General features: G+C 37.3%; 1 protein-coding gene across 3 annotated transcripts in view; it reads left to right on the top strand.

Moving 5' to 3' along the window:
* The window catches only part of nedd4a (NEDD4 E3 ubiquitin protein ligase a), a 38,104-nt gene that overhangs the window by 15,422 nt on the left and 2,157 nt on the right, over nt 1–20,525 (top strand). For all 3 annotated transcript variants that reach the window (XM_028014052.1, XM_028014054.1, XM_028014053.1), the window contains 23 exons: nt 5,975–6,025; nt 7,585–7,646; nt 7,758–7,860; nt 8,287–8,447; nt 8,546–8,666; nt 12,067–12,231; nt 12,382–12,465; nt 12,660–12,779; nt 13,970–14,215; nt 14,301–14,378; nt 14,516–14,570; nt 14,668–14,726; nt 15,053–15,118; nt 15,199–15,428; nt 17,254–17,375; nt 17,482–17,552; nt 17,639–17,734; nt 17,809–17,882; nt 17,967–18,027; nt 18,107–18,166; nt 18,253–18,360; nt 18,449–18,545; nt 19,289–19,361. In XM_028014052.1, coding sequence (XP_027869853.1) covers nt 5,975–6,025; nt 7,585–7,646; nt 7,758–7,860; nt 8,287–8,447; nt 8,546–8,666; nt 12,067–12,231; nt 12,382–12,465; nt 12,660–12,779; nt 13,970–14,215; nt 14,301–14,378; nt 14,516–14,570; nt 14,668–14,726; nt 15,053–15,118; nt 15,199–15,428; nt 17,254–17,375; nt 17,482–17,552; nt 17,639–17,734; nt 17,809–17,882; nt 17,967–18,027; nt 18,107–18,166; nt 18,253–18,360; nt 18,449–18,545; nt 19,289–19,361 — 2,363 coding nt within the window. The remainder of the gene's footprint in view (nt 1–5,974; nt 6,026–7,584; nt 7,647–7,757; nt 7,861–8,286; nt 8,448–8,545; nt 8,667–12,066; nt 12,232–12,381; nt 12,466–12,659; nt 12,780–13,969; nt 14,216–14,300; nt 14,379–14,515; nt 14,571–14,667; nt 14,727–15,052; nt 15,119–15,198; nt 15,429–17,253; nt 17,376–17,481; nt 17,553–17,638; nt 17,735–17,808; nt 17,883–17,966; nt 18,028–18,106; nt 18,167–18,252; nt 18,361–18,448; nt 18,546–19,288; nt 19,362–20,525) is intronic.

Here is a 20,525-nt window from a genome sequence, read left to right as displayed (position 1 = left end):
TTCTCTAATTACAAAATGTCTAAATTAGCTCTTAGTTAAACATTTCTACTTTTTTCATACAATAATTCATAGATTAATTATTGTTTAAAATGGTGTTCATGCAAAGAAATGGTAAATTGGTCACTTTGTTGCAGACTTACAATACTGTTTAGAAAAACATCAAATTCAAATACTTTCCCCTTCAGGTTGCTTTTAATTAAGCTTGCAGTGATGCAGCTAGCTGTGAGGTTTAAATAAACCTTCAGCTTTGCTCCCCTTATCTGTTTTGCCCTCATAATCACATGTGCACCCCCGCAAAGTTAATAAACAACCATATGTGGCTGTGTTACACAAGCGAGGTGGAAAGCATGACTCAAATCCCATTTCTGTGTTTTTTGGACGAGTCATAATTTTGAAAACCATCTTTAAGCAATTATAGACCAGTTTACATTGTCTAATCGGCTCTAATCTCATCATACAAATGAATAATCTTGAGGAATTTAGCTTTTATGGCACTGTATGGTGGATTTACTGAGGACCTTTTGAGGAGGATATGGTTTTGTTATGTCATTTGGTACAAATTCCTGCAGGAATGTTCTTTAAAGATGTCACAGCCCTATTAGGAAAAATGCCCTCCTCAACTCCAACATATTATTTTCCAGCCACCATTCTGGAAGAGTGTGACCTTTCCTTCCTATTGGACTTGAACTAATTATGTTTATATTACACATTTTCCATGAGAAAATTAAGGTTGAAGTCCAATGAACAAGTGGATCTCAAACCGTGACACAGGACTCTGACTACTTTCAGGATGGATCGTCGCCACACAGTTTAGTTTGCCTGCTCTCATAACATTTAACTGGGCAGCTCTTTCTCCCACCTGTCAAAGCAGTTTGTGATTGCACATGTAAGACATATTTCTGGGCATGCATGTTGTCTCCAGCTTATACGGTTTATGATCTGGTCCTAATGTCACCCTGTAAACTGAGCAGCATTTACTGTCACCTGAATCTTCAGGGATGCCCTGAATGGAAATTTATCCATCATTATAATTTTAATTTAAGCGCTTGGTATGCATCCAGAACTTCTGTCTCGTTTTAAAATCTGCTTCACCAGGGAAGCTTCCAAGAAAAGGATATGAAGAGTTAAATGATGGGTAGCAGATGGTAAACACTATTGTTAGTGACATTTTACTAAATTAGCCACCGAAGTATTTAGTCCAAGCATGTGTGGCAGATTTGAATGTGCTGACATCTTTTATTTATTTATTTATTAAACAATATACGAGTAGGCTTGTCACAATAATCAATGAATCAATTAATCACAAATTAAAACAAACTCAATTATTTCCATTGGTATGATTTATCATTTATCTCTTTGTTACGCCCCCCAAGGTCTAGGGGTTCAGGGACGGTAACATAAAAATGTGTCCAGAGAAAAGAGTGGAATGAAAAAATGATTTATTACAAAAAGAAGGTTTTCACAGAACCAAAACACAATACAACCTAACCCAATTAAACAAAAGTAAAGGCCCAACAAATTCAGAAATCAGAGTGCAAATTAAATAACAAGATGTTCAAACACATCAGTCTAAAGTAACTCAAAACAACCAAAAAGAAAGGACAAAAGGGATCACCAAAACCTCCCAAACACAAGCCTCTAGCTTGTTCAAGATTTACCTAAAGCAGATTCAAACCACTTAGCAAAATAAGCGAGAACAAAATTGTTCAAACTGTCCAAAATAGTCACCAAACACGGAAGGTGGGGGTCAGCTGTACACAACCTCTTCCTGCTGGCTGCCCCACTGGAGGAATGAACTCAGACATCTTTTATGTGGTGCAGGTGGGTCTCATCAACGTCTGATTGGCTTTGCTGATCCAATGGGGTGGCTGCTCTCCTGCAGCTTCTAGGCAGCCAATTAGAAAGCTGTGCCCGCACAGCTGATCCTGCATAATAGAAAAAAACAAAGAGCATGCACAGCCTCAAGAGGCCAGGGGCCGTAACACTCTGTTTTTTCTCTTTCTACCAAAACCTGGATGATAAAAGTCTACAGTTTGGTGATATGGTCTCAACTAGCCCATTCTTTAATTACGAAGAATTCAAAATTAATTTTATCTGTTGTTTTGTTTATTTATTTTGAATATTTAAAATGTCTTCCAGTTCCAGTGTTAATTGTTCATTAGAGTTTAAAGTTTACTGATCTTTTAAAATGTTCTCTTGCGTTATTATTTTTGCTATTACCATTACATTACTTAAAAAAGATCTCAAATCAACAACATTATCGCAATAACCTCTGGAACAATTTATCGTCTAGCAAACATTAGTTATTGTGACAGGCCTATATGTGAGACTGTTTTATATGAACAAAACAATTAGGACAAAATGTCAAATTATTTATAAAGTATTTTAAAAATGGCTATTAACTACACCAATGTGTTGTACAGTAAACTTAAAATTACAGACTTAAAATAAAATGGTACAAAAAATTATTGCCAACAAAAGACATTCATCTAATTAACTTTTACTGTTTAGATAAAATGATAGATAGATAGATAAAATGGCATAAAAAATCAATAAAGCAATGAAGTAGAGTAAATAATCTATCTAAAATCTGAAAATGGAAAGCATTCGGTGTGTGAAAATTAAAGCAAAAGCAAGGACATGGCTTCAATAAGGCCATAAAAGCAGCTTCATTGCTCACTGGGTTTTTTTTCCAGTCTGTCCATCTTTACTGGAAAGAATAAACGCCACTTCCTCAAAAGCTGCTGCCTCGTTGGTTGAGCTACGGTGAGGCTCAATCAGGTTACTCTGCTCACAGATTACTGCAGTCGTCTGCGTAATCTGGTTTCACTAATTTTATATGTGTTTGAGATTTGTTTTGTGCCACAAACGATTGAGAATATTTCCTGAAAATTACACAAAAAAATATGCTCATTTTGAGTTTATTAGTATAAAATGAAAATGTAAACAAGTTAAGCAACAGAGTTCTTATGTTTAGGGAAACGCAGGCTTTATAATTCATCTTGGGCTCAGGCGGTCATCCAGTCAGGACCTCTTTAAGTAGCAGGGTGTGTGTGAAGGATGTTTTCCCTCAAACTGTATGAATTCATAGCCAGTTATATAATTAAGTATCCATTAAGTTACCACTTCCTGCCTTCTTGGAAGATACTTCCACTTCTCAGTATGGAAGCTCATCTTTTAGACCGGGCATCCATTATGCTGCCGCTAATTCTCAGTCCAAGACCTTGAGGTCCATTTCAGAGTTTCAGACATTTTTTGGACAGCCACAAAGTCCTAAAAATTGTGGTTAAAAATGTAAAAAATGTCACTGACTCACCTGTCCATCCTGTATGTTGCTGTAAGTTATTAGATGTTTATTGATAAGACAAATTTGTGAGTGGTTTCTGCTCCAGGTTTCAACATATGAATAGATGTTAAACTGCGTGAGGAACAGATTGAGCTCTCAACCCTTATACTAAATATAATTTATAAAGGTCTTTAGGGTCCTCTTGATGAAGCACTATGCAAGCCATTTATCTTTTAACGTACACTGATCCAGGGTCAGTACAAAATGTTTCACTGCAAAAACAAAATCTTACCAAGTATATTTGGTCTAGTTTCTGGTGCGCATAACTTACTACACTTAAAATAAGACAAAACTAAGTTCCAAGTAATTTTTCAGCACGATAAAAGAGCTTATTTTAATAATTACTGAATGTAGTTAAAAAGTACTAGGTTCACTGGCAGATTTTTCACTAAAAACAGGGGGAAATGTCTTGTTACAAGTGGAAAAAAATCTGCCAGTGCAATAAGTATTGATATCAAGGAACTGACTTTAAAAAAAAATCCTGCTGAAAAGTTACTCATAAGTTAGTTTCGTTTTATTTCAAGTGTAATATTTCCAATAAAAACAAGACAAAAATACTTGATTTTGTCTTTTTGCAGTGTTCGTGGTGGTTGTTTTTCATTTCAGTAAAATAAGAGTGCAAAAGAACTAAAACTGCAAGACAACAAAATGTGTAAAAAAGTGGAAAATGACCTGCTTCCTGTTTTTTACATTTAAAATCTGATTGTTAAAACCCTAACAATTGTTGTTTTATGCAATAAAATATATCCATATTTTACAGGCTGCACACTAATCCAGAACAAATCCAGTCCATTTAAAAATAATTAAGATGTTTGTGTATAATTGTATTTCAGGAAGCGCTTGTTTTCCATCAATCCTTGTAAACATAAACATTATGTTCTATATGCTGCTACAGCCACAGAAAATACTATAAACAACACAATCTAGTAAATTGCAGGGTGTGCCTGAAGAGAGCTGGATGTGAATGACTGTAAATAAACTTGGTCCGAATGGCACGACTCTGTCCTGATTAAGCTCTTGAATATTCGTCATTCAGTATCCACTGCGTAAGCGTGCAGCTACCGGTAAGAAATGGAAAGTTTCCTGAAAGAAAGGTCACGGTTGTTGAAATGCAATAAACCACACTCCCCTGTAATAAGACGTGCAATATAAAACTTCAGATAAATGTCTTGTAAGAGATGAGTAAGTAATATAATGCTAAACAGGGTTCACACGAGTGCTTGAAATACTTGAAAATGTTTGAAGGACAATTTTGGAAAGCGGTTGATATTCAAACTGCACAGTTTTGTAATAAAGTACAATCTACTTTATTTTGATTTGGAAACATTATTTACAGTTGAAACCAGATATTGTCATACACATAGTAAAAAAAACCTTTTTGTTTAATTAAACTGAACTTTTCTTGTATTAAGTCATTTAGAATCACCAAAATTATTTCTATTTTCTAAATGCTAGAAAACTCAGCGAGAAAATGTATTTATTTATTTTTTAGATTTTTTGTATGCTGTGTTTTTAGCATTAATTTGAGCAGGAAGGTAATTTATCTTAACACGATTTGTTTGGCTTGTTTCACTGTCAATAACATTTTGATTTGTGTAATTGAAATGAAAGTTGGCTTGTATTTTATACACCATACAAAGTTACTGAAATGAGAGGATTTTTAGTGTTTTGTTCTCCGACCAGTCAGATGTGTGAGAAAGACATTTCAAAACACAACATTTTGCAATGTTTTAGTTTACTTTCTCTCTGCTTCAGAATGTAGAATATTATCATAAGACATTATTGACAGAAGTAATAAATTATATTATACTGTATACTAGTGAGTTGGAACTGTCTCTTTTTTTTAGTTCATTTTGAAAAGCTTTTGTAAGGAAGAGTTTGAAAGCTTCCCTTGATGATGCTTGAAAAGTGCTTGAGTGGGAAAAGTGTTTGAACCCTGATAATGAGACTAAAACAATGCACTTGTAGTTTTAAAGTCACTTTCTGAGTTTTCAGTAAGATGAATGGGAGCGTCTTCCTCTGCACTTGTTTCTCTCTGTTGGTAATTAAAGGCAGGTAGAACCAGGTGTGTCTATTTCCGTACATGTAATCACTTGTCCCACTGTTGGACAGTTAGACCTGTCGGGGGTGTTGATTTGGACACAAGGCGGACATTGTGCATTGTGCTCCCCTATCAGGCTGCAGGACCTCCAGGCGGTAGACATATCTCGTGCTTAAAGCAGTGACACGGCATTTGGCTTATGCTACAGTATTTGATCCTGGGCTCTCTTGTAATAACACAAACCAGTTATTTATTGGGAGCCGATAAACACATTCCTGCCAGATGAAGTGGAGATATATACAGAAATGCATTGGATCAAGTGATGGTGGTTGTTCAATAATGAACGATGGTGTGTTTGAGCTACTTCTCTGTTTACTGTAACATGAGACAGCTGCTGAGAGGGAGAAAGATGTTTAGAAAAGTGGCAGAAATCTTTCCAATCAATTGCTGCCTGCCAACTTCGTTCTTACCATGTATTTGACTGTGATGTACCTCGAAGTGGTTTAAGTAGAAAGATTTGGAGGATAGTCTTGTTGATGTTTGTTTTGGAGATGATTCTCATATGTCCACTTGTCTCTCCTTTTCAGACACGTGATGACTTTCTTGGACAGGTGGACGTTCCTTTAAATCAGATACCGGTGAGTTCTTGTCTTTAATGAGGTGTAATAAGCCCTGTGGCTGGTTTCATTTCACTTACACTCCAGATCATAATTGTAAAACCAAGTGAGCAGCATTCACATTTTTCACTGCCAAGTTTTAAGAAAATGCAACAGGAGCAGAAGACAAAACATAAACTGGATAAATTATTGAAGACAAGATTTAAACTCAGACAGGCTGATCTAAGTTACAGATCTTAACCACAGATACTCCAAAACTGAACTAAAATGGTTTTATTTGAGTAGCCCTGCTGTTATGATTTCACTGCAAAGCTCAAAATCTTATAAAGTATTTTTAATGCAAATATCTTATCCATCCATCCATCCATTTTCTGTTCACCCTTGTCCCTAATGGGGTCGGGAGGGTTTCTGGTGCCCATCTCCAGCTACGTTCCGGGCGAGAGGCGGGGTTCACCCTGGACAGGTCGCCAGTCTGTCGCAGGGCAACACAGAGACATACAGGACAAACAACCATGCACACACACACTCACACCTAGGGAGAATTTAGAGAAACAGTCATGTTTTTGGACTGTGGGAGGAAGCCGGAGTACCCGGAGAGAACCCACGCATGCACAGGGAGAACATGCAAACTCCATGCAGAAAGACCCCGGCCGGGAATCGAACCCAGGACCTTCTTGCTGCAAGGCAACAGTGCTACCAACTGCGCCACTGTGCAGCCCGCAAATATCTTAGTACACTTGAAATAAAAAAATAACTCTCAAGTAACTTTTCAGGAAGAAATATGAGCTTGTTTTAGGTTAAACGTTTCTTAATTCCTTCAAAAGTACTAGTTCAGATTTACACACAGATTTTACCATTTTCAATCATATGAACATAATCTTTAGATAAATTGACTAATTGTGTCTCATGTTTATTCCTTCTGTATTTTGAAGCTCTTCTTAAAATATGGTAGCTTCTTACTGGGTGTTACATTTTTTTGAGGAATTGTTTACTCAGTGTTTTTCTTTTACTTAACTCTCGCATTTAATATGTAAATTATGGCTTCTGCCTGTTCAAATTGATTTTGTAAGAACATCCCCTGAAAGGCAAGCAGCAGTTCAATAATAGTACTGCCAGGAACACGATGCACGTGTAAAGGATGTGTAATAAATATTATTCACAGAAAAAAACACAATAACTTAAAGTGACACATAAAGCAGCAGAATAAACCATCAGGACAAGGACACTAAGTGTTCATTTATGCTCACTGTTCCTGTTTTTTTGTATATTTTGTTTATAGATGAGCAGAGCAGCAAGTGTTTCGTTTTAACTGTACGGTCTCACCTGTGTCTCCATGTAAACATGTATGCCCTTATTCTGGTGTCTGTTCCACATCGTTTTCTTCAGTTTTGAAAACACGGCCCGCTGTGTTTATGCTACGTTTCTTCTTATGTTTAATTGTAAATACAAATTAGCCCTCATTATCCAACGCCACCATCATTCCACGTTGCCATGTCTTTAAAAATAATGTTGTTGTAATGCCACGTTAAGCAGTGGGTTAAAGCTCCATGCTTTATTTTTGTTGCTTTTGTTTCCTTTAGACAGAAAATCCTAACGCACAAAGACCATACACATTCAAGGATTTTCTGCTCCACCCACGAAGGTTTGCATTTCATCACACTTTCATTTTGCTTTTGAGCATTTCCCCGTTGACGTTTCTTGGCTTCATCTAAACACGTTTTCTGTTTTGGTTTTTTTTTTCTTTCCTGGCCAGCCATAAGTCCAGGGTCAAAGGTCATCTGCGTCTCAAAATGACCTACCTGCCGAAGAACTTGGGCTCAGAAGAGGAGACGGCAGATCAGACAGAGGACTCAGATGTAAGCTAGTGCTTCGTTTAGTTTTCCTCTGCAGTGATGCTACATCTGATTGGACAAAATCATCATAAAATAGATTCAACTTGAGAGTATCACAGGTCGTTATTCTGAATATTTAATTCATTTTTTCATTTTGTTTTTTTAGCCGAATTTTAGTTTTATTTTGTACCCAGAGTGTTGATTGTGGTTGGCCATTGTTTATGTATGTTTTCATATATGCAAAAACTCAATAAATATATATTTTAAAAAGTAAAAAGTAGTGCCTAAGAGGAGATGCACATTTTGCAGATTTTTATTTGTAAAAGAAAAAAAAAAACTTAAACCATGAATAATTTTACAACCTCTTGACTAATATGACATAGAAATAAAAACTGTAGTTTTCCACATCTGTACTGAGTGATTTAAATGCCCCTCTGTGCTGCTGTGCAGCCGGGCTGGGAGCTTCTGGATCAGGACATGTCGGGCCCCAGGCAGAGTCAGCTGCTGCCTCCTCTTCCTCCGGGCTGGGAGGAGCGGCAGGACAACCTCGGCAGGAACTACTTCGTCAACCACGTGACCAGAACCACGCAGTGGCACCGGCCCACCATGCAGTAGGATATCCTCCGCTCCTCCATGAGTGACATTGTTTCCTCAGGTTCATTCCCGATAGATGAGAGCCAACATGTGTTTTTGTGTCTGTGGAACAAAGGCAGGTCATTGAGGAGAGTCACCGGCCGCAGAACAATAACACAGATGTGGAACCTGCCTTCATTACACGCAGACAGATCTCAGAGCACGATGAGAACGCCACGCCGCAGGAATCTCCAGAGGTAACACCGTTCTGCTTCCTGTCCAGTCCCACAGTGTTGCTTTTTAAAGAAACTCTTTAACAGATTCTTAGTTTTTATTCTGCAAAACATGCAAGCTTTTACTGCTTTTTGACAGAACCGAAAACTCAATTGGAGAATTAGAACTACAACAGTAATGAAGGGGAGACTTTAACTAGACTCCATCCTCTGGATCATTTCAAATAAGGTTATAGGGACAAACAACACCTGCCACCACGATGCTTTATTCATAGAAGAAGTATCACCTGTGTGAAAATAATATTACTGATTAGGGCTGGGCGATAAATCATTTTTATCAATTAACTGAATTTTTGACTTTTGAGTAATTTGTGGTAAATCGGGATGTTTTTTACCAATCCACTCCTTGGGTTTCCACAAATCAGAGTGATTCATTTTGTTTGGCAGTATTGTTTTACAGATTCTCTTTATTTGGACTTTGAATTCAGGTCAACTCTACAACGGGATATGAAAACCTTAAGGTCTTTCTTTGATTGTTATGAGATTAAAGTCATAATGTCATAATAATAAAATCGTAAATAAGTAGTAATTTTATCAAAATACCAACATGAAAAATGACAAAAACTTAAATGTTGAGCATGTTGTGAAGTTATACTTTATCAGTTTTACAGATAATAAAATAATTTATCTTTTAACTTATCAGTATTAGGACTTTGAAGCGAACGCACAAACGACTGAGTCTGTTTCAAAGAAACCACAAAGACTGAGATGGTTATGTTGATATCTAGAAGCGTTTTTTCTCACTAAAACAAATGTTTTCTCCTAATTTTAAGACATTCTGGTAAAATTGCATATTTATTTTTCTAATATTATGACTGTATTCTCGTAATTAAACAAAAGTTCTTACAGCCTGACCCTGATACTCCATCATAAAACTCACAGAATGGATGACTGAAATAAAAGCCACTTTTTGAAAATATTCCCCATTGTTTGTAATTTCTATTTTAGAAAAGAAAGATCTCAATCAGATCTGATATGACAAAGATTTTATTTTTAAGCCATGCTGCCCAGCCCTATTGCTGATCCATTAAGCTACATGACAACTTGCTAATGCAGTGGGAATTTAATTGACTCTAGCAACATACATCGTTCTGTAATGAAAATGTTTGTTTCTCAACACATTTATCGTATTACTTCAACTCACAATCATGCAAGTTAAGAAAAGTTAACAGATATCAGTGACTCTGCCTCGCTGCTGTAGTAGTAATAGATAGATAAGCGTATATTTAATATCATTTAAGAGCTTTTAACCAAATAACATGAGTCATTTTGGGTTTTTTCTTCTGTCATCTGAATGTTTTTTACCCTTACGTCTCAATTGTTTTTTGGATGATTAAATGAAAGTTTTAACTCTGGGTGTAGTTAGCCCCACCTTAATGAAACCGATAACATTCAGCTCATCATAAGCCTTTAATCTTGATACACAGTACAACCCTTTGGTCTAATGCTTAAAAATAACACAAAGGCTCTTCCTTATGTAATACTTTTCATACCTGTTTATGACACTTGATTGAATTTACTTCCAGAAGTCACACATTTTCATATTAAAACCTAAACTTTATTTCTTCTAAAGGCTTACGTTGCCTCCAGATTTAATAGTAGATGTGCAAAAAGCTCCAAGATAAAATATCATTTATCACGCTTTATGAGTATAAGCTGCGATCCTCTTACGTCAGCATTTCAGATAAAAAGCTGATGGAAACATTGTTCCGTTATCTGCCTGATGCCAACAGATAACAGCGAGTGACGATCTGATCAACCTGGTGGAAACGACACACTCCACATATTTAACTCCGGACTTCACAGGTTCTAAGACAGAACAAATACGGAAAAGAAGAGACTTAATGAAATAGTCTTCCAGTCTGTGGGATTAATTGTTTAAATAGGTTCCCACTTACCAAATCATTTTTTTTATCAATAACAGTATAGTGTTGTGTTGAGAAACTGTTATTGTTCTAGATTAAAAACTGGATTAAAAATTTAGCATTTTTAACAAAACCGCAAAAAAGCTAAAGTAACTTTGACCTACTGGCTTGATGTGGTGCTTTAAAAATATTTAAGTAATTGATTCTTTGTTTTGAAGGGTGTTCTGATTAAACTCCCGTTAGTTTAGACGCCTCAATAATAAGTAGTGTGGGGCCCACATCTTACATAGCATTATTGACTGGGATCAATAGAAACACAGTTAATTACCAAATTTGTTTGTTTTTGAGGAAAGAAAAACTTTAGTGCTGTATTCCAGTCAGATTTTCATCTAGACCACATCAGTGATGTGTTGGTAAAAGTTGCAGACAACATATTGTGTTACTGATGCATCTGATACTTTTAAATATGAGGCATGGTTATCTGGTGAACTTGTTTAGGTCTGCGGTGTTTCGGGTTTTCCAGATCTCAGAGGTTTTATGTTGCAGAGCGGCATGACTCTATGGAGTTCCTCAAGGCTCCATTCCCGAGCCTCAGCTCAACAATATCTATATGCTTGCTACACAAATTTATATTTCTGTTTCCACATGGACTTGGTACCTTACTCTCTGTAAGTGTGTCTGTAATTAAAAAATGAATGAGTGTAGAATTGTTTCTAAAACCAAGAAAGTTCAGAGCTCAATCAGGCTTTTTTTGTTTTAAGATCTTTGGTCAGTAGCTCAGTTAGTAGCACGGTTGTCTTGTAGCAAGAAGGTTTTTGGTTTGAATCCTTTCTGCATGGTGTTTGCATGTTCTCCCTGTGCTTGTGTGGGTTTTTTCTGGGTACTCCGCTTCCTCCCAAAGTCCAAAACAGTCCAACAAAGTCTGTCCTGTTTGACTTTGTGTGTGTTGAAGCATTGAATTTAAAATCTCTTTATTGGTCTGCTTAAAGGTCTTGACCCTACTACACTCTGCAGACAACTTCCTGAAACCACGAGGCTTTCAGAACCTGTTGGCTCCTTTAAATCAGAAAACACTACAGTTTTGGGCGTGCCGTGGTGGCGGAGGGGTTAGCGCGACCCATATTCAGGCAAAATGTAGCCTCGACGCGGCTGTTGCGAGTTCGACTCCCGGACCTGATGACGTTTACCGCATGTCTTCCCCCCTCTCCTTCCCCCTTTCCTGTCAGCCTACTTTGAAAAAAAAAAGGGACACTAGAGCCTACAAAAAGACCCCTTGCAGGGCAAAAAAAAAGAGAAAACACTACAGTTTCAAAGTACAAGAATGTTTTATGAGTTTATCTGCATTTTATCAGTGTTACTTCTTATCTAAATGATATTTTTCTTACTCTTTTTTTTGTTTTTAAAGGTTTTTTTTGTATTCCTTTATTTCCTACTAAGCACTACTTTGTGTATGAATCCTTTGCTTTTTAACCTCACAGTTTCTGTCTCTTATGCTCCAGAGCTGGGAGATCATCACAGAGGACGAATCCACTTTGCACCCCAGAAACCATCAGCTCACATCAACTTCATCCAGCGAGCCGCCGGCGTTCTCCGCGTTCAGCGACGAGAACAGGAACCTTTGTGTTTCACGATCCACAACTAGAGAGCTGCGCAGTTCACAGAATGTGAGAAGCACAAGGTTCCTCTTACTGAAATTCATAAACAGACTAACAAACGTTCATAAACAAACATCCGCTTCCACTGAGAAAGGAAGGGAGGGAGGCTGAAAGCTGATCTGCATTGTCTGATAACAGATTTCATGTCTTCTGCTGCAGAATCACATGAGTAATTCAAACCATTCCAGCCTCAGAGAAAGTTCTCAGACTTCTGCAAGAGAGGAACAACCTATCAGTCCCGTGGTGGGTATTTTCTGCCTCCTCAAAAGGTTGACTAATCCGGTTTCACTTTATCACATGCTAAACTATTAGTGCCTCTGCTCCGCCTCAGGTCTCACAGCTGGTGCTCCTTCTTTCCCTGCTGCATAGTTGAACTCAATGTCTGTCCAGATGGGATACATTACTGATCAGTGTTATTTATTTGTATTGTTCAATAGTTACTTCCCTCGTCACCTCAGTTGCCTCCAGGCTGGGAGGAGAAGCGTGACAATAAAGGAAGACGCTACTATGTCAACCACAACACCCGAACCACCACATGGGTGCGTCCAGTCATTCAGGTACATAGCTTTCTTATTTATACTCTGATACTGCTCACTTAGCATATTTTATTTTGCTGTAGAATACAAAATAAGTGGAGATTTACACCCTTAAGTAAAGAAAACGTCATACAGTAACTAATAGCAGAGGTTTATTTTTTGTTTATCTGACAAAACTATGGGTGGGACTTTTTTTAACTCAGTTAGTCGCTTGATCTTTGTTCTGCGTTTCTGGTACTGTCATAAATCTGACGCCCAAGCAACAATATGCAACAGTAGATCCTCTCTTGGCCCTCTGGTGGTTAATTTGTGCTTTAAAAGATGTTCTGATGGGACCCTGGAAAATACTAGTGTTGTGTGCAAGTTCTGCAAAAAGGAGCTGCCCTATCAGCGTCCTATCCAAGCCTAAAATATCATCTGAATGCAAAACATGTTGCAGCAAGCACCAACGTCCCACATTATGTGAAGGTTCTCGGTTTCCGGAAACACTTGAAAGCTGGATGGCTATGATAATACTTCACACCAAACTGATGGTTAAATAACAGATTAAAAACAAATATCTTTGTTGTTGAGCACGTATGTCTATTTATTGAATAATTTAGCAATAAAAAAGATTTTTGAATTGAAAATATTTATTTTGTCCATGTATGTTTTTTTTTTTTTTAAATGCTTCCCACTACTGAACAAAACCAACCCAAAATGTATAATCAATGCCACCAAAAACCAATCCCATCCAACCTGCTTTTACTGGATTTAGGAGATCATTAACGGGGCAACGCCAGTTAAATGAACTTGGTTAACAAATCAGCTGGAAGTGTGGCCTTCTCTGCAAGAACAGACGTTTTACAGTTTGCTTTATGGGGAACTTTTGGGTTTTCGGTTAGCACAATGCAAATGACGGCTTGGTCCCAACTAGGCCAGGCAACAAGATATTAATATTAAAGCTGCACCAGAGTGGCTGAACAAAGAAAGAATGAAGGTGTTGCAATGATTCGGTTGAATTACAATCAGTGAGGAGAACGATATTAGAAATGATGGAGGATACTTGATGGGAAAGAGAAAACGGGAGAGAGAAAATAATCATCTTAGCTTTAGATTTATTTTAAACTTTGATTAAATTTGGTTTCACAAAAGCTGTCCTGCTTATAGAATAATTGATTCTATTTCTTCCAATTCTCATACTAAACTTTATTGGTTTATTTGTGGGACAGAAACCTGCAGACTCACCAGCAGCACCGGCGGCACCGGCGGCGGCACCACAGAGTGAATCTGCGCCGCCTCAGAACTCCAGCCCGCCGCCCCAGGCGGCTGCGGTCAGCCCTGCAGACGCCGCTCAGCCCGGACCGAGCGCAGAGGCCTCCGCTGATTTCGGCTCCTTACCGCAGGGCTGGGAGGTGCGCAGCGCTCCAAACGGAAGACCTTTTTTTATCAATCACAACACAAAGACGACCACCTGGGTAAGAGCAGAAACGGTTTGCAATCTCCGTCACTGACGGACGTTATTTATTTGTGACTGAAACACAACCTGTTTGTGCTCCTCAGGAAGATCCCAGGCTTAGGATTCCTGTGCAGAAGAGGAGGACCGGCTCACTCGACCCCAAAGACCTCGGCCCGCTGCCAGTAAGCTCTTTGGTTACAGACACTCGGTAACAACGTGGCTGGGACGGATGCTTGTGTACATTTATATATTTAGGTCGCTGGATGTTTGTTGGACATGAAGTTCTGTGACATGTTTCCGATGTTTTCTTTGTTTGCAGCCTGGATGGGAGGAGCGGATCCACGGAGATGGCAGGATATTCTACATTGATCACAGTTCGTACGCTTTTATATAATTACAAAATGAATTCATGCAGTATTAATATTTTCCTACTGTCTGTGGATGACATTTAAAAAATATTTCATTTTATAGACACCAAAGTCACACAGTGGGAAGATCCCAGATTGCAGAACTCGGCTATAACTGGTCCAGTGAGTATAGAAAGATACATTTTCCCATAAAAGCACTGAAAAAACACAAGTAGGTTTGATTTATTTCTATCGTAGTACACTTAAAGTTAGACAAAACTAACTTACATGTAACTCTTCAGACACTTTACAAATCAACTAGTACTTTTTTGTAATCAAAATTAAGGAATGTTTCTTGCTGAAAGTTACTTGTTAGTTTTGTCTTATTTATTCCATTTATTAAGATATTTTCTCTAGAAACAGGACAAAAATACTTAGGATTTTGTGTTTTTGCAGTGAGTAAAAAGCTGTAGTGCTTTTTGTCTCTTAATGCCGTTGTCTGATCGCAGGCCGTGCCTTACTCTCGAGATTACAAGCAGAAGTACGAGTATTTCAGAAAGAAGCTGATCAAACCGGTGAGTCTCATCAGACAGCAGCAGCGATTACAGATCGGATCCTGCAGGTAACAGCTGAACGCCGTTTGTTTCCAACAAAGGCCGACATCCCGAACCGCTTTGAGCTGAAGCTGAAACGAAACTCGGTGCTGGAGGATTCCTACAGACGCATCCTGGCGGTGAAGCGGCCGGAGCTGCTGAAGGCTCGACTGTGGGTGGAGTTCGAGGGAGAAAAGGGCCTGGACTACGGCGGCTTGGCCAGAGAGTGGTTCTTCCTCATGTCCAAGGAGATGTTCAACCCGTACTATGGACTGTTCGAGTATTCTGCCACGTATGTTTAAAATTTCATTATCTTATTTGCTTTTGCCTTTGTTCAGTCTCTTAATAAATTAAAAATCAACTCCTCTTCTTTCACCTGAGCTGAGATAGCTGTTTGTTTTATCGGAAGGTAGCATCAGAGTAGAAGTTGTTACAACTGTTGCAGTTTTCTGTCCCATCGCTGATTGTGATCTTTTAAAAAACCTGACCTGCTGATTCTGATTTTATCTGATGCCAATTTTTTTTTGTCTGAAATGTTGCTAAATATGGCAAGAAAGTTGATGAGTCAGCAACAGTGAGGCGACTATTGTTAACTGTTAATATGCAGACATGATCTGGTGATTCGGTCTGTCAGTCAAACATCTGTCACAGGACAGGACGGCGTTTGATTTTTAGACTTTTGCTGAGGTAGAAAAGATCGGTGGACGATATCGGCTTCACATGTAAGCATCAGCCGATCACCAATCTCCCAAAATTAAGGAAATCAGCATCGATAAATCAGTGCACCCATAAAAACAAACCATAAAAAAACATTAACTATGTCCAGATAAGCCATGTTGAAAAGCTGCCATCCTTCAAAGTGTTGAAGATTATCTTAAACAGATATATTTAACAGTGGAACAGCTATTATAAATGTTTGTATTGTCTGATTAAAGGTCTAAATTAGATACTTTACAAATGTGATATATGCCAATGTTTCTACTTTAATAGAAACTGATTCAAATCCATTTTAAAACATAAGAATCTTAGCTGCTTTTTGCTTTCAGTGTCGTGTTAAAATGTAAAAACAGGAATATGAAGAGCAGGAGTCATGTCTTTATGAAATAATAAATATTTACAATAAACTCTCCTGAGTTGCAGCTGCATCGTCCTTCAGCTGTTGATGCCAATTTCTCAGTTAATAGTTTTTAGAAATTATCCTATTGTTGCTTGAATGTTATTTTATGTCAACTGCTGTTTTTGGTAAATATCACATTCCAGAAATAAAATAAAGAAATAAGGGAATAAACTGTATTTGTGACAGACGGCTAGAAAGAAAAGATTCTATTAAAATATTTTCTTTGCTTCGTTACAATGCGAAAACACAAAATCTCAAGATTATTTCTATGACAAGACATTTTTTCCATGCCAGAGGAACCAGTACTTTTTAAAATCAATATTAAGAAATTATTTACATAAAACAAGCTCATATATCTTGCTGAAAAGTTACTTGCAAGTTAGTTTTGTCTTATTTCAAGTGTTCTAAGATATTGCTGAAGAAACTAGACCAAAAATACCTGGTTAGGTTTTGTGTCTTTGCAGTGACCTTGCTTCCTCTGCTGAGTTAATGCATTTTAAATGCAACGGTCATGTAGAAACCTCACAAATAGAAAATGGTTTATGTTCCAACATACAATTTAAGAAACTAACAAAAACAACTGGAAAACTGTTAATCAGCATCACTTTAAAGTATAGGAAAGGGCCTCTACAGTATGTTGCTACGTAGAGAAGTAAACAACCCTTTCTGTTGCCTACTTGTTAGTTTTCAGGTCAGAGGGATTTAATTAGGCCAAGCTTCAGTCTCCGTGAGAGAGAGCATTGCTGTTATTTTGTTGCTGATTGAGAAGACGTCTTGTCTGTTCTTCCATCTGGTTTCATCTGAGCCAGCTGGTTAAAGTCGGTTCTTTATCATCCAACACCCTATAACCACCTCTGTAACTAAACCCAGTGCATCACGTTACCTCAGATAAGCATCAGTCAGAGAGTTGGTGTTGCTTCTGACACTTCTCCCTCTAGAAACGCGCACACAAACAGAAGAACTGAATTAACAGAAAAGGTTCATTTTTTGTTCCTTTCAGAGACAACTACACGCTGCAGATCAACCCCAACTCCGGTTTGTGTAATGAAGACCACCTCACCTACTTCAAGTTCATTGGTCGTGTGGCTGGCATGGCGGTGTTTCACGGCAAACTTCTTGATGGTAAGCACTTCCTGCCTGTACAGGAAGTGCTTCAAACTCGATAAAAACACCTCCTGCTCTGACAATGGATGTTTTCTGAGCCTTTTCTCTCGGTTTATCTCTCCAGCATTCTTCATCCGGCCGTTCTACAAGATGATGCTGCAGAAGCCGATCACTCTGCAGGACATGGAGTCTGTCGTGAGTTTCACCACGTTTGAAGATGATGAACTGAAAATTATCTGGAACTTTTTAACTGTTTTCAATCTGCATTTGTTTCAATTTAGGACAGCGAGTACTTTAACTCCTTAAAGTGGATTTTGGACAACGACCCGGAGGATTTGGACCTGAGGTTCACCATTGATGAGGAGCTGTTTGGAGAGGTATGTTCAGCATCTCTTTCCTCCAGATATTTCATTCAAATTACTCGTAATAAATAATAAATATCATCCTGCAGACTCGCCAGCATGACCTGAAACCGGATGGCTCTGAGATTGTTGTCACTAATGAAAACAAGAGGGAATACATTGAGTAAGAACAACTCAGATACGTTTATTATTGCTCTAAAAGCTCAAATGAGGGGTTTATCATAATGTCACGTTTTGTGTGTGGCAGCCTGGTGATGCAGTGGAGATTTGTGAACAGAATACAGAAACAGATGACGGCTTTCAAAGAGGTAACTAAATGTTTCTGAGGTGGCAAAGCAATAAAAATGGAGGAAAAGAAAAAGAAAAGTAAATTTCTTTGTGTTTCAGGGATTCTTTGAGCTGATACCAAAGGATCTGATCAGGATTTTTGATGGGAATGAGCTTGAGGTGAGTTTTTATTTAGTTGATTTGGTCTTAAAATGTGAGATAGCCTAGATTATAATCTACTCTCCTTGTTTTCATTTTTTCCCCAGCTGCTCATGTGCGGCCTGGGAGACGTGGACGTGAACGACTGGAGGCAGAACACCAAGTACAAGAACGGTTACTGTGGCGACCACATGGTCATTCAGTGGTTCTGGAAAGTAAGAGCATTTTCCTCACCTTAGGTCAGATTTAGTTATTTGGCTGGGATGTGATTGTTTATTGATTATTGTTTATTGATTTGCGTAGACGGTGCTGCTGATGGACGCAGAAAAGAGAATCCGGCTCCTGCAGTTTGTGACGGGGACGTCCAGAGTCCCGATGAACGGGTTCGCAGAACTTTATGGTGAGACAAATACTTGTTAGCTGCAGCATTAATTCAAATAATCAATTATTCTATCAATTAATTTATTAATCTGATGAAAAAAATTTACATTCTGTAGATGTTTTAACCACATAATTAGAAATCCATTAAAAGATGAAAATAAATAATTCAATTCCATTAATTAAGAAAATAAACATTTTATTGCAACAACATGTCATTCATTTGGTGAACACTTGATTTTTTGTAGCAAACGACGCATCTGCAGCTAAAAAATACTTATTTAAAAGTTTTAGAAATTGGATTAAGTCAGTAATAATTAGACAGCAAAAGGTTTTCTGCAGAATTTGAAATGGGTGAAGCTAAAACTACACCGAGTTCTGGTTTGAACATATTTACAGAGAAAAATTATTTTTTTACTAAATTAAATTCAAAATGTTCTAAATGTTTTTGTTTAATTTTACGTGTTGTTCTTTCAGCAAATAGTTAACAATTAATCAATTACTAAATTGTTTGATGAATATTTCAATAATCAATTAATCACGATTAAACCAATTAATCACTTCAGCCCTAAACAAAAACCTGTCATTTCTTCTGTTTCACTTAAAAATAAACATTTGTCACATTTAATTTCATATGCTCAAACAAATACAGTTTTTGCTTTAACTTCACTTTAACTCTCTGTCTGTATTTCTTTGGTTTTTATTGTGTTTTTCTGAACTGATGTCAGTAAAAAAGTCTCATGTTGTTTCTGTCGTTACTTTCAGGCTCTAACGGACCGCAGCTGTTTACCATCGAGCAATGGGGAACCAGTGATAAACTTCCCAGAGCCCACACCTGGTGAGCGCCTCACCCATTAAAAACAACCTGATCAAATTTAACTGGGCTAAAAATGTATGGAAACATAAATATTTGCTCATAAATCGGTTCCTCCAGTGATCTGCTGTGTTAATTCAAGATAACAGGATCACATATTTATTAGATACAGTGACAGGATCATGTCAACCATGTTTACTACAAGTAGCATACTGAGTACTGATCACTGCTTCACAGAACCCCAAAAACTAGAATATCGCCTGTAAGAGAAAATACAAGTCTATTATGATTTCCTTATTTAAATTTTCTTAAACATGTTAATGTATCTTTTTAAAAGAAACCAAAAATATTAATAATTTAGCTTCGCTTTTATGATTGACTGTCAGTGAGTCCTTTAATGCACAGAAGCAGTCAAAGCATCTCAGCTTATGAAAGTAAAATAGAGTTTTAAATGCATTTCAACCACACTTTTTCCTTCCATTCAACTTTCCATTCTGGGTCATCAGTCGGCTTCTGTACTAGACTTTGACTTAACACTGAATTTCAAAATATGCAGCATCCAAACAGCTATGAAAAGATTTTGTATCACAGTAGCTGGAGTCAAACAATGGAATGAAATGAATATGGAGCTAAAACAATGTCAAAACATCAACCGGCTTAAAATAAATACAACGCTATGATACTCACACTGGACAGAAGATGGAAGATGGGAATTAAAACATATATGAGTTTTTCCTTTTTCTGTGTTAATAGTTGCTTATTTTGTCTGTCATTGTTATCATTAGTTTTTTTTCTCTGTTTTTTATTTTATTTATTGTTACATAACACAGATTAAGAAGAATTTGGTAAGGATTTGATAATTATTCTGATGTTGTATGTCCAATTGTTAATTATTATTATTATTATTAGTAGTAGTACTACTATTGTTGTTATTATTATTATTATTACCATCTGTAGATTTTCTTGTCTTGTTGGTTTGTAACCATTTTGTCTATAATATAATTTATTTGTTGTCTTTTTAACACAGTACATTGAACAGGCACATGAATATTATAACATAGTTGAATTTCAAATTATTGATAATTATTGAGTCAGCAAGTTGTATATTTCATTACATTGAGATTAGGGGTAGGATTATCTTCAAACATAAAAGTCTAGTGGTAAACAAATAATTTTGTTCTTGGTTAT

The sequence above is a fragment of the Xiphophorus couchianus genome, chromosome 4 (assembly GCF_001444195.1).
Source record: "Xiphophorus couchianus chromosome 4, X_couchianus-1.0, whole genome shotgun sequence".
NCBI lineage: Eukaryota > Metazoa > Chordata > Actinopteri > Cyprinodontiformes > Poeciliidae > Xiphophorus > Xiphophorus couchianus.
This window is presented reverse-complemented; position numbering and strand designations above follow the sequence as displayed.